This window comes from Nyctereutes procyonoides, unplaced genomic scaffold (assembly GCF_905146905.1).
Source record: "Nyctereutes procyonoides isolate TBG_1078 unplaced genomic scaffold, NYPRO_anot_genome, whole genome shotgun sequence".
Taxonomy (NCBI): domain Eukaryota; kingdom Metazoa; phylum Chordata; class Mammalia; order Carnivora; family Canidae; genus Nyctereutes; species Nyctereutes procyonoides.
This window is the reverse complement of record NW_026575146.1, coordinates 65039476-65053450: the sequence shown is the minus strand read 5'-3', so window position 1 is coordinate 65053450 and position 13975 is coordinate 65039476. Positions and strand designations below refer to the sequence as shown.

General features: G+C 59.1%; 1 protein-coding gene across 6 annotated transcripts in view; it reads left to right on the top strand.

Annotated features, from left to right (window-relative positions):
• The first annotated feature begins 354 nt into the window (after positions 1 to 354).
• The window catches only part of WNK2 (WNK lysine deficient protein kinase 2), a 102830-nt gene continuing 89209 nt past the window's right edge, over positions 355 to 13975 (top strand). For all 6 annotated transcript variants that reach the window (XM_055311171.1, XM_055311175.1, XM_055311174.1 and 3 more), the window contains exon 1: positions 355 to 1035. In XM_055311171.1, the coding sequence (XP_055167146.1) occupies positions 355 to 1035 (681 nt within the window). The remainder of the gene's footprint in view (positions 1036 to 13975) is intronic.

The window sequence follows — 13975 nt, the reverse complement described above, 5'->3', positions numbered from 1 at the left end:
GCCCGCCGCCTTTGTGTGCGCGCCGCGCCGCCGCAGCCCCCTCCCCGCGCCCCTCCTGCGCCCCGGGCCGCGTCCTTTGTGGCGGAGCTGCCGCCTGGCCGGGGCCTCGCTCTCTCCGCGCGGGGACCCCAGGGACGGCCCGGAAGCCCCCTCCCCGGCTCGGCGGGGCGCGCGTGCCTGTCCCCCGGCCTCCGCCACAGCCCGCCCCCGGGGAGGCCCCGGCCGGCGGGTCGCGGTGCAGACCCCTCCCCGGGGCGGGGGGCGCGCGGGCGGGCGCGGCGGCGCCGTCCCCTCCGCGGCCGGGCAGGTGCGGCGGGCGGGCGCTCACGCGGCCGGGTGTCCTTGCCCGCAGAGATGGACGGCGATGGCGGTCCCCGCTTGCTGACGGAGGCCGGGCGCGGCGCGGGGCCCGCGGGCATGGCGGAGTCGGCGGCGGTGCCGCGGGCGCGGGCGGCGCGGCCCGGGCCCCAGCGCTTCCTGCGGCGCAGTGTGGTGGAGTCGGACCAGGAGGAGCCGCCGGGCCTGGAGGCGGCCGAGGCGCCGAGCGCGCAGCCCCCGCAGCCGCTGCAGCGCCGGGTGCTCCTGCTCTGCAAGACCCGCCGCCTCATCGCCGAGCGCGCCCGCGGCCGCCCCGCCGCCCCTGCAGCCCCCGCGGCCGCCGCGCCCCCCGGCGCCCCAGCCGACGCCGACCCCGACCCCGGCCCCGAGCCCGCGGGCGCGCAGCAGCTCCGCCCGGACCCCGCGCCCTCGCCCCCCGGCGACCCCCGGGAGCAGCAGGAGGCGGCGGCGGCGGCGGCGGCGGCCGCGGCGCGGGAGGACGCGGCGGCGCCCGAGGCGAGGCCCGAGCCCGGGCGCGCACGCCGGGGAGAGCCCGAGGAGGAGGAGGATGACGAGGATGACCTCAAGGCCGTGGCCACCTCCCTGGACGGCCGCTTCCTCAAGTTCGACATCGAACTGGGCCGCGGCTCGTTCAAGACGGTCTACAAGGGGCTGGACACGGAGACCTGGGTGGAGGTGGCCTGGTGCGAGCTGCAGGTGAGGGTGCGGGCGGCCTGTGCGGTGGCCCGGGGTGCGTCCGCGCCGGCCGGTGGGGCTCGGGCTCGGCCGGGTGGTCTGCGGCCAGGTGTCTGTGCGCAGCAGAGCGCGGCTGCGGGAAGCCAGCGCCTTCTGGAGCCCGGCGAGGTGGAGGTGCCCCGGCGGGGACGGTGGCGGGGCTGCGCCGACCCGGGTCTGTGCGAGGTGGGGTTGCCCAGGGCCTGGAAGTGCCTCCGCGGCCTCCCCGCGCTCCCAGAGCCCAGGGGCCCGAGAAATGGACGTGTCAGAGGTCGTAAGGCCAAGTCGTACAAAATGCAGGGAGGGTTGGGGCTCCCCCCCCTTTTTTTCTTTTTTTTTTTTTTTTTCTTTCTTTTCTTTTTGATGCAAAGGCTCTGGACATGGATTTTTCATAACCTTGCCCTCACGTTGGCTGTGTCAGCCCTAGCCCCGGAAGATTATATAAATGGTAACCTGAGCTGCCTGGGCCAGCCTTGGAAGCCAGGACAGTGCCCAGCAGAGCGGTGTTTACGGGCCCTCCCTCACTGGGGGGGGGGGGTGAGGGGGTCAGCTGCCAGGCGTGGGGCTCTCCTGAGCAAGGAGAGCTGGGGGCCCGGTGTAAGCCTACCCGGCACCCTGTGAAGTTAGCGGAGCCTTCCAGGCCTGATGCAGGGCAGCTCGCCACACTGCAGGCTGCCTGCCTCTTTGGCTCAGAAACTGGGTTCGGTTGGTCTGTCCTTTGGGCCCCTGCAGCATGGCCTGTGTGTGTGTGAGCCCCATTCACTTGGTGGGTGTCAACCTTGGCCCCTCTCCAGAGACAAAGAACTGCGGAGGCCACCCTTTCCTGCAGTCCCTTGGCTTTGCAGTAGGAATGTGGAGTTTTGTCGGCAGGGCTGGTGGCATCCAGTGGAGCCCGCCAGGAGGGACCGAGTCCTGCTTCCTCGTGGCTGAGAGGTGGCTTTGGTGGTTTGTGGTCTTGGGGCCCTGGTGTGCCAAGGATGATGGCGTGGCTTGAGCCTGCTCCCTCCCTTAGCAGCAGGGCTTCGCTGCCGCAGGAGAAAGGGAGGACCGCAGAGGAGCCGGGGACCCCAGGTTTCAGAGCGGGCCCTGTGCCTTCTCTCCCCACCCCCTCCCTCCCACCAGGTGACCCTGCCTGGCACCGCAGGCCCCCACTGGTGCTTTGCCTTGGAAGGAAGGCCAGTGCAGGGTGGCGGGCAGGACTGGGGGTGGCAGCAGGCGGGCTCTGAGGTAGGCCTCAGCCGTGATGAGGCATTGCAGGCACACATGACCCTTGGAAGGGTTCTTCGTTTCCGTTCCCTGTAAGGCAAGGCAGGCGGCTCGGCTCTGCCTCCGGCTCCCTGAGCAGAACACAGGCCTGGAGCCTGGCTGCTGTCCAGGGGTCTTTTATGCCTGGACTCTGGATGGTGGTGGGAAGGCTGGAGAGGGCTTCCCGAGTGTCCTGAACAGGAGGTGCTGGGAGTCCTATCGGCGGGACGCCGTCCTTGTAATTCCCCCAACGACGGGGCAGCTAGTGTTTCCTCCAGTTCCTTGGGCAGCATCTGGGGTCAGCTGCCTCTGCTGGGCCGGTCCCAGGGGGCCCTATGGGAGATGGGGTCTGGAGCAGTGGGGCAGCAGCCAAGAGCTGTGTCCAGTGGCCTCCTCGCCAACCAGGAGGCTGTTATATACCACGCGTGTTGTTGGGGACCCCCGAAGGTCACCCTTGAGGACACAGGCAAGAGAGGAAGCTTCTAGCCTGGCAGGCCACCCTCTGTGGAGGAGGCAAGGGTGCGAGGAGGGCTCTGGGACCACCATGCGGCCAGGCAGGGCAGCAGGTGGCACGTTGGGTTTGTGCCCGGGGAGGGGTTTCCTAGTGCCCCGCGTGGAGGTGCTCATCAGCTCCCAGCCCCCAGGATTGCTGTGGTCAGTGTCCCGGTGGAGGGTGGGTGACAAGGAGCTGTGCCTTTAGCATGGGGAGCTCCGTAGCCTCCCCTTCCTCGGCCCCCTGGAGATACCTTGGCTGGCGGCTTTGGAATGCCCCAAAACTGACTCTCCAGAGTGTTTCCTTCTCCTGCCCTTAGGACGCTGGGGGGGGGGGGGGCAGGTGCACCTGGTGGCCTCCGCCAGAACAGAGGACAGCGCCTCGCCAGAGCGGGAAAGGCAGTGTCCAGACCTGGGGGTGGGGTTGGCTCCGAGGACAACCTCTGTGAATCAGTGTGGGAAGGGCTCTGCGACCAGGCATGGTCCCTCCTCAGTCCTCAGGATAGCCCGAGCTCACGTTGGCCGTTAGAGGGAAGCCATTTTAAAGTATTACCTCCCTGCCTTTATTCTTTTGAATGAACTTTTAATCTGGTACCAGACATGTTATGAGAACAGTAGCAGAAGTACATGCACACACCCCAAGGGGCTGCCCCTGCACATGTCCCATGTCCCCAGTGCTGTCCCTGGCTAGCTCTGGGCCTGTGTAGACCCAGTCCCTGTGTAGGGGCAGATCTGGAGCACCGACAGATCTGGAGCAGATCTGAGCCAGTGGGGGTCCCTGAGGGCAGAGAGCGCGGCCAGCCCAGGTGCTGCTGGCACCTGGAAGCTGTGTCAGGTGGGCTACTGGCCTCCCCAAGGTTGTTTGTCACTTGTGTCTTCTTCAGGATCTTGGAGAGAGCCTGGTTTTCAGTATCCCCTATCTGTGGCCCTGCCTTCGGGGAAGCTGTGGTCCGTCTTCAGGAGGCTTTGGGAGCTGCTTTTACAGGGCTGAGCACTGCTCTGGGGTGGTGGGGGGTCCCTCCTGGGACCGTGCTTCCTGTGCTGGAGTTGGGGCCTGTGTGCCATGTGGGGGTTGTGCTGCCTCATGGGGGTGTTGATCCTGGACCCTCTGCTGGGAGTACCTGTGGGGCCCTCGTAGGGCAGAGTGAATCTACAGATAAGCTGTGGGGGGCTGAGCACAGCAGACAGGCACGGGTTCCCAGACCTCGTGGGTGCTGTCGTGATGTTGTCCTCTGCTCTGCCTTGCCCAGGGGTGATTGGGCTTCCGAGAGGCAGGCCAGGCCTGGAGACCACAGGGCCTGCTGACAGGGGACCTCTGGCATCCCCCTTGTGTCTATGTGCCGCTCACCTGCCTGCACCCGGGGAGGCTCATTGCGTGTGGGTGTGCTGGGTGTGCCCGTCCCCTTGCTGCCCTCAGAGCATCGTGGGTCAGCCTCCCTCCAGTCCAGCCCAGCAGAGCCTCCATGGCCGCGTGTGCCCCACCTGTGTCTTCCGCAGACCAGGGACACCTGCTGTGCTGGGTGGCTTCGTACCCAGGTTGAGAGGCCCCCTCGGTGGCCTTGTGTGCTCTCACAGTGGCCATGCGTGGTCAGACCTGTGAGTGGGGGCTACATGAGGAGGCCGCTGTGCTTGCTGGAGCATGATGTGTGGCCCTTGGGGCCCAGGTGGACGCTGGCTGCTGGGCATCTTGCGTGTCTTTATTTGCACATGTTGTGATTGTGCAGTTCTGTCGACAACTGGGGTTTGAAGTCAGCAGGCCAGCATAGAGCTTGTTGCCTTGAGCCACGTTCCCCGTTTCCCATGCTGTGGTTTCCCATCCCTTTGTGGTTTTGGTTCTGGTTTGGTTGCCGGGAGACCTCTGTTGACGGGCTCTCTGTCCCCCCTGCCTTTGCAGCTCTGGGGTGCCATGTTGGGGGGCAGCGTGGTCAGCAGTGATAGATGAGCACCCCAAGCTGTGATCACTGTTGTGGGCGCCCTGGATGCTTGTGGCATGTTCCCGCGGCTCAGCAGGTGCCTTTCAGGGCATCTTCGGAGGTGGGCTGAGCCAGATTCAGGCCTGATGATGGCCAAGTCACACGGGCCCCAGACTCAGTGTGGGGGGCTAGTGGGCATCCTCACCCCCCACCTGCCAGTGTCATTTCTGGGTCGTGGCTTAGGCAGGTGCACAGGCTTTGCAGGTGGGCTGTTAGCCGGAACACAGGTGGTCGGGAGCTGCCCCAGGAGGTTCCAGATGCCAGGTCCCCTGTCAGCGGCACAGGCAGCTGTGGCTCATTGGCCCAGCTGGCATTTGTTGAGTGCATGCCCTGGTTCCAGCCTGGGGGAGCAGGACAGACCACCCCACAGTGGGAGAGCAAGGCCCTTACGGAGGAGGGGTGTTTTCTAGAAGCTTGTGGGAGGCGGGACGGACACATGTCGGGGGAGGCCATCCTGTGGTCCTGGGCTGGCAGGCTGGCCCTGAGCGTGGCTGTAGGCCTCACTGGGGGCCTGTAGCTTGAGCCCAGCTGTAGGCTGAGGCTGGATGATGTCCAAGGTGACAACATGGAGCTTCAGGTCAACCTCTTTGAGGGAATAGAACTTGACCCGGTCAGCGGAGTTTCAGGCTGTGTGCCTGGGTCTCCTTTGCCCCACATGTAGCCGAGTGGGGTGGCAACTGGCCTAAGGTGCTGAGGGGTATGTAGGAGCCTGGCAGGTGGGCTGGGCATCCCAGGCCCACAGTGTCCCCGTGGGGAGGCCTGGGGAAGGCACCTGCTGTGGGCCTTGGTTTACCTGCTTGTGATGTGGGAAGAGTGCAGGCTGACTGTCCTGGGGTGGTCGGGACTGTCGGGAAATGTCTGGCATCGAGCCCTGAGCAGGGTGAAGCACATCCTGCACATGATTGTGAAAGCAGAGACTGGAGTGAGAGCTGGCTGACCCTGGAAGAGCACGGAGGCCTGCCTGCAGGCGTAGTTGGTCCCCGTGGGGTAGGCCCCCCAGGTGCAGGTGGGCTGGGGCCTGTGCTCCCTGCTGGGTAAGGGAGGGTGTGACCCCGGTAGCTGGAGTTTCTGAGGAGCTGCCGAGGATCTGCCTGTGGCCACACGCAGATTAGGGCCCATGTTGGGGGTGGAGAGGCCCCAGGTGGGGATGGTTCAGGAGGAGAAGCTGACAGTTGGCTGCAGGTTTTCTCACTTCAAATAGTTTTCAGACCTGGTTCTGTTCCCCGGCGGGCTGAATTCTAAGATTTTCCGGACTGCTCGATCATTGCCTCTCATTGGTGTCAGCTTTCTTTAAATACACGTTAAGTTTTTTGGAAAAGGATGAAAGAAAGAAGATGAAGACAGTGTGGAATGGGCGAAAGAGCAGACAAATGGTTCAACGAGACAGAACAGACCCACGTGATGGAGTTAACCGCCCTGCGACAAAGGAGCAAAGGGAAATCGGTGGAGTGGAGGCCGTCTCTTCAACACAGGGTATTGGAACAACTGGACGTCCACGCGCAAAGAAGTGAACCCACATGCAGACCTTACTCTTCTCACTCCTTCCTCCTGTCACCTGTCTCCCCATCCCCCCCACCTCCCCTCTGGTACCAGCAGTGTGTTCTCTGTAGCTAAGAGTCTGTTTCTTGGTTTCTCTCTTTGTTTTGTTTTTTAAATTCCTCATATAAGTGAGATCATATGATATTTGTCTTTCTCTGACTTCACTCAGCATAATACCCTCCAGTTCCATCCACGTCAATGTAAATGTTAGGTATTAATCCTTTTGATGGCTGAGTAATATTCCGTTGTATATATATATACCACATCTTCTTTATCTTTTCATCTGTCAAAGGACATCGAGGCCCTTCTACAGTTTGGCTATTGTAGACATTACTGCTATGTACACTGTGGGGCAGGTGTCCGGCGTTTTACTGCATCTGTATCTTTGGGGTACATATCCAGTAGTGCAATTTCTGGGTCACAGGGTAGCTCTATTTTTAACTCCTTGATGAACCTCCACACAGTTTTCCAGAGTGGCTGCACTGGTTTGCATTCCCACCAGCAGTGTAAGAAGGTTCTCCTTTTTCCACATCCTCTCCAACATTTGTTTCGTGTCTTGGTAATTTTTGCCATTCTCACTGGTGTGAGGCAGGATCTCCTTGTGGTTTTGGTTTGTATTTCCATGATGCCAAGTGATGCAGAGCATTTTCTCATGTGGTTGTTGGCCATGTGGAGGTCTTCTTTGGAGAAACATCTGTTCATGTCTCCTGCCCATTTCATGACTGGATTGTTTGTTTCTTGGGTGTGGAGCTTGATAAGTTCTTTATGGATCTTGGATATTAGCCCTGTTGTCTGATGTGTCATGTGCAAATATCTTCTCGCATTCTGTAGGTTGTATTTTAGTTTTGTTGACTGTTCCCTTTACTGTGCAGAAGCTCTTTATCTTGATGAAGTCCCAATAGTTCATTTTTGCTTTTATTTCTCTTGTCTCTGGCAATGTATCTAGTAAGAAGTTGCTGTGGCCAAGGTTACAGAGGTTCCTGCTTGTGTTTTCCTCTAGGATTTTGATGGTTTCCTGTCTCAAATTTAGGTCTTTCATCTATTTTGATGTTATTTTTTGCACAGTGTGAGAAAGTGCTCTAGTTTCATTCTTCTGCGTGCAGTTGTCCAATTTGCCCAGCACCGTTTGTGGAAGAGACTTTTTTTTTTTTAAACATTGGATGTTTTTTCTTGCTTTGTTTAAAATTAATTGACTCTATAATTGTGTGTTCATTTCTGGGTTCTTTATTCTGTCCTACTGATCTGTGTGTCTGTTTTTGGGTCAATACCATACTGTCTTGATCACCACAGCTCTGTAATATAACTGGGAGTCAGGAACTGTGATGCCCTCAGCTTTGCTTTGCTTTTTCGAGGTTGCTTTGGCTATTGGGGGTCTTTGGTGGTTCCATACCAATTTTAGGATCGTTTATTCCAGATTGCTTTGGGTGGTGTAGACATTTTAACAATATTGGTTCTCCCCATCCATGAACATGGAATGTTTTTCCATTTCCTTGTATCCTCTTCGATTTCCTTCATCAGTGCTTTATAGTTTTCAGAGTATAGGTTTTTGCCTTCCTTGTTTTTTTTCCTTGGCATTTTATTGTTTTCATGGCAATTGTAAATGGCATTATTTTCTTAATTTGTCTTTCCACTACTTTGTTATTCCTGTATAGAAATGCAACAGGTTTCTGTACATTGATTTTGTATCTTGGGACTTTACTGGTTTCATTCATCAGTTCTAGTCATTTTTTGGTGGAGTCTTTAGCAATTCTCTATAGAGTATCATGTCATCTACAAATGTCACCTTACAAAAAGGTAAGCTTCTTCCTTACCAATATGGATGCCTTTTATTTCTTCTTGTCTGATTGCTGAGGCTAGGACTTCAGTGCTGTGATGATCAACCGCAGTGAGAGTGGGCATCCCTGTCATGTTTGTGACTTTCAGGGAAGAACGCTCAGTTTTTACCCATTGAGTATGTTAGCTTGGGTTTTTCATATATACGTGTATAGCTACACGTATGTATAAACTGTTGAGAGCTTTTTTCCAGAATGGATGTTGTAGTTTCTCAAATGTGTTTTCTGCATCTATTGAAACGATCACATTGTTCTTGTTGATGGGATCTATCACGCAGATTGATTTGTGCATGTTGAATCCCTGCAGCCCAGGAATAAATCCCGCTTGATTGTGGTGAATGATTTTTTAATGTGGTGTTGGATTCAATTTGCTACTGTTTTGTTGAGGATTTATGCATCTGTGTTTATCAAGGATGTTGGCCTGTAGTTCTCTTTTTTTTGTGCGGTCTTTGTTTGGTTTTGGTATCAGGGTGATGCTCTTGGCAGTGACATTTTAGGTACAAACCAAGGGCACAATCTATGGGAAAACAAAACACAAACTTTTGCTGTCACATAACATAAAGGAATTCCTAAAACTCAGCAGTTAGAGAACAAACAACCTGATTAAAAAACGGGCCAAAGACCTTATTCAACAGACACCTCACTGGAGGAGACAAGCAGACAGCAAACAAACACGTGAAAAGATGCTCCACATCACGTGTCAGCAGGGAAATGCAGATTAAAACAGGATCCCATCGCTTGCCTGCTGGCCCAGCGGATGTCCAGGACACCAACAGCACCTGGGGCACCCCAGCAGGCTACAGGGGACACAGGTCGCCACCCTCGCTGCTGAAGATGGCTCGGCAGCTTCTCACAAAACATGCCAGGGGTGCCTGGGGGGCTCCGTCAGTGAAGCCTCTGGCTTTGGCTCAGGTTGTGACCCCAGGGTCCTGGGATCGAGCCCCATATCAGGCTCCTTGCTGGGGGAGAGGGCCTGCTTCTCCTTCTGCCCCAACCCCACTCTCTCTCTCGCTCTCCCAACTAAATAAAATCATAAAAAAAAAAAAAAAAACCACAACCAAAGAAGCTAAACACGCTCTTGCCATTTGATCAGCAGGCAAACCCTAGGTGTTGACCTCAACCAGCTAAAAAACTTAACTGCACACAAAATCCCGCACTCTGGTGTTTACCCAGCTTTATTCGTAATTGTCGACACTTGGAAGCATCGGGAACATCCTTCCATGGGTGCTGGACATATCGGCCGGGGTCCATGAGTCCAGGGAGGGTGACTTGGCAGCGAAGGAGATGCGCTGCCAGCTGTGGGAAGACAGAGATGAGCCCTAACTGGACGTTATTAAGAAGAATGTGGGTGGAGAAGGTTCCAATGACATGAGTTCTGGAAAAGGCTCAGCTATACAGCTGTGAACAGGTCAGGATTGCCACGGGCCAAGGCGGGGACCTGGTGACGGGGGGGGGGGGGGGGGGGGGGGGGGGGGGGCGCGCTCAGGGCGTTTCCAGGTAATGAAGCCGGATGCCTCGGTGAGGAGCTCACCTGTAGGAGCTCACCTGTAGGCCAGCCGGCAGCTGTCAATGTCCCTGATGTGCATGTTGACAAAGGGAGGCTCTGGGGGGCGAATTCTGTCATTCCTGCTAAATCCTTGCAGGGACCTAGTACCTCTGCAAACACGGTCAGAAAAGCCACCGTCACAGCCACCTAGATAATGCCTGATTCCAGTCCCCTTTATGTTCTGATGTGGCCTGAACTTCGGGTTCTTGTCCCTACACTGTGGGTGTTCTGCACCTGTGGCCGCTATCACAGGGCGTCCCGGGATTGATTCACCCACCCACCCACACATTCATTCATTCATTCATTCATTCAGTTTTTTAGGATTTATTTTATTTTTAGAAAGAGGGCATGTTTGCATGTGGTGGGAGGGGCTGAGGGAGAGAGGGAAACCTCAGTGGACTCTGCCCTGCGCAGGGGGCCACACGGGGCTGGATCCCAGGACCCTGAGATCACCACCTGACCTGAAATCAGGAGTCGGGTGCTCATCCGACTGTGCCATCCAGGTACCCCAGGGGGCTGTGACAGGTATTAAAATCTTTCTGTGTCTAAAGGGTCTTCTCATGTCGTTGGTTTTTATGTGGAGGCTGTGGTTCAGGGTTTGTCGCTGTGTGCTGTTCTAGAAAGTTCTCCACTGGGCTGGCTGTGTGGGGAGAAGCTGGTGCTGGACTGAGTCTTCCTGGGCACAAGGCGGCAGTTCTGGGTTAGGGGCTCCCTGCAGGTCTATCCAGGGGTGTTGGTGCCGGGAGGGCCTGGACAGGTGTTCCCTCTCACGCCCGCCTCCCTGAGGTGGTGAGTCTTCCAACATGTTCAGGAGGAAGGCCTCCCCACAGTGATCCCTGAAATAAAGATGCCGCAGTATGAGCCCTGGGGCAGAGGAGCCACTGGGGTGGAGGGGTGCGTAGCGAGGCTTGGCTTGGGGCCCCGCGTCCTGCCCTGGCCTGGGGCCTTGTCCATGGGGAGGTCTGGGCACGGCCATCAGCTGGCTGCAGCCCCAAGGGGTGGGGAGGCCCTTCTCAGGCTCCCAGAGAGCGCACTAGTTGGATCTGCAGAACCACCATGAGAAATTTTGGGTTTCTTGCTTTTACAGGAGAGGGGTCTCAGCCTTGGGTGGAGGGCGGGGGCTTTTGTTGGCGGGAGGGGGTCAGGCTGTGGGAGGGTGCCCGCCCAGGTCTGTCCAGATACCTCATGTCTCCCCCGCCCCCACCCCGGGCACCTTACCCCTCGTCAGGCTTCCTCCCGCACCAGCGATGCTGTCTCCATTTCCCCACATTTTATTTAGAAAAACGTAGGGAAGTTGGATGGCCAGGGTCTGTGTCCTGCCATGTGCCTGGTCCCTGTGGCTCTGTGCACTTGCCCCCTTGGGTGCCCGTGAAAGCACCTGTGTGTCTCGCTCATGTCTGACTTGGTGGCCACGCTCTGCCACAGGCTGTGCCTCCCAGTGGAGCTAATCAGGTTTGGGTCCAGGATCCAGGCCCCAGTTGTGAGCTATGTCTGGTCGTCATGTCGGTTTTTGTCTAGAACAATCCCTCCGCTGTGTCCTGTCACTGTCTGAGTCTTTGTCCACTGCCATGTCCCACAGAGACTATGTCCTCGCAAGGTGCCCCTGGGGGCGTGGTTGCAGGTCTCTGGCCAAGGCAGGTCCAGATCAGGTGACGAGGAAGGGACTCTGTGAGGGAGGGGCTGCTCTGCTGCCCCACTATCTCTGACCTGGGGCCTTGGGGTCTGGGGACACTGTGACTAGAACCATCCAGACCTTGGGAAGGATCATGCCAGGGGGTCAGCAGTGGAGCAGGACCCGAAGCAGGACGCTGGGCTGCAGGCGCGGGGGCTCTGGGGCTTCGGGGTCAGGGTGCCCCAGGGGACCACCCCCCAATACTCCATTTGGGCTGAATCGTCCATGCCCAGAGCCCCTGCTGGCTCTGTTCACTCCTCTCCTCCAGGGCTGGCATTGGGCCCCTGGGCGGGGGCGGGGGGTTGTGAGGACGTGGGGGCGCTGCAGGGTGGGGTTCCCTAGGGACCCTTCTGGGAAGGTGCTGATGGGAGGGACGCTGATACTGCCCCAAACCTCTTTCCTGACACGGCAGCCCTCACCTGGGCCCCTGCCCTTCTTTCCGCTGTTTTCTGTGCTTTGGTATTTTTGCAAAGTCATGATTGTGGTGTCGGAGCTCACACGTGTGACAGTGACTCACAGCCCGCGGCCCGCCTGCCTCCCCAGTCCCCGGGGCCTTTGTGGGGGTGGGCTCACGCCCCGCACCCCAACCCCAGCCCTGCCCACAGCAGGTGCTGGCCTCCAGCAGGGACCAGGTGCACGATGGGGGGGGTCGTCCTGTGTCCTCAGTGCGGCTGTTGTTGGGGCCCCAGAAGGAAGCCACCAGGTTGTGTCTGTGTGCTGGGGAATTCCTGGCTGGGTGGCCAGCACAGGGCCACTGGCACCTGCCTGGACAGCTGTCACACAGCAGTAGGAGGGCCGTCTCCTAGGGGGCAGAGGGGCCGTAAGCTTGGGTTCAGGGAGAACTCTGTCGTCACTCTGCATGGGGTCCACGGGGTCACCGCTTCTCAGCAGCCTGGGGTGGAGGGGCCCTTGGAGGAGGACACCCCCATCCTCCGCAGGCAATGGCCCCTGCTCCTGGTGGGCAGCGATGCCGAGGTCTCTGTGCGGAGGGGCCCAGGTGGAGCCGGCTGGCTCCCGGACTGAGGCCCAGCTGTTTTTCTTCTCAGCGCCCCCTGAGCTGGACTTTTGAGGGTTCTGGGTGGGGGCTCGGGGCCCAGGCATGGGGGCCAGACTGTGTGGGTGCCCGGGGTGGCCAGGGCAGGAGGGGAGGGAAACAGGAGGACAATTGTCTCTCAGGGTGATGGCTTGTCTGATCTCAGGAGTGCTTCCCCAAGTGCGCGGAGCTGGGAGGGTGTGGCGAGGGTGCAGCGGAGACCCCAGGGAGGCTGCAAGGGGTGGGACAAGGCATCCCCGGCCCTGGCTGTGGATTGGGTTCCTGGCCTCTGGGTGTCAGCCGACTGCCTGCCCCACCCACAGGGTGTCAGGGCGTGGGTGCAGCCCCGGGGCACCTTCTCGCCAGCTGGGTGGATGTGCTCACACCACTGCCCTCCACTTCCCCCAGCTGCCCCACCTGGCCAGCCCTGGGCTGTGGCCCCCCAGAGGGCACGCTGTGTCCCCGCTGCAGGAGGCCCCACCTCAAACCCACCTGCTCACCTGCGCCTCTGCGTGTCCAGGGAAGTGCGGCAATTGGCTCCCAGCCTGCCTGAGCCCCTGTAAATATTTGATGATGGCTGAGATAGCAAACAAAGGGCTGCTCTGTTCCGAGGGATGAGACGGTGATCCTGGAACGTTCCGGCCCCGCGGGCTGCTTCCTGGATGGCTCACGAATTCGCGCTTTGAGGCAGGCCCTTTGTGCTTCTGGGCTGAGCAGGCCCCTGTGGCCTGGTGAGGGGGAGAGGGCGGCCTTGCTAGCTCTCCACCTGGAACCGGCTGGGCCTCTCCGGAGGCTGCCCGCCTGGCCAGAGGTCACTGTGGGGTCTTGCCCTTCAGATGCGAGAAGAGGGACCCATTCTTGGTCACAGGCTCTGGGGAGAGGTTCAGAGAAGCCAGGGGACGAGGGCTTGGCGGGGACACCCCACGGCCCAGCAGAGGGGTGCGCGCCCAGCCGGCACTGTAGGGCCCTGTTGGTGCTGCAGACGTGTTACACGCTTGCCCCTGTGGTCTGCGTGTGGCAGCAGCAGTTCCTGATCCCGTCTTCTCTGCTGGCTGGCTGGGCATGCACACGTGCTGTCTTGGGCTGGCACGCCTGGGGACAGGCCTGCCTGCCCCGGAGTGCTTCCGTGGGAAGCCCGAGCCCTTTGCAGCAGCCCTGCCTACCGGGAGCAGGTGCTTGGGTCCTGGTGGCAGAGCCACAGCCCTGCCCTTGGGCGGAGCCTTTGCCCTTGGGCAGGGCAGTACCTGGGGCATCCCGGGCAGCCTTACTGCCTATGGCCTCTGGCAAAGGGTTCTGCTGCGTTCTCTCTGGGGAAGGAGAATCCTATGGGCGAGGCCAGGATAAGGGTAGCTGGTGGAGGTTGAGTCACGAGGGTATAATTATTAGTGGTTGTAATAAGCAGGGTGGCAGTTTCCTGCCAGTGCACCGAAGCCCTGTGCAGACCTGCTCACCTTCTCTGGTTGAGCCCTGGCTGCACCCCAGGGAGGCTGGCCTCTACTTACGGAGGCCGTGGTGCTAGAGACACCTTCACTGCCCAGGCAAGCAGGCGTGGCCTGGGGATGGTTGGCAGGGAGTCTGCAGGGGCAGCTG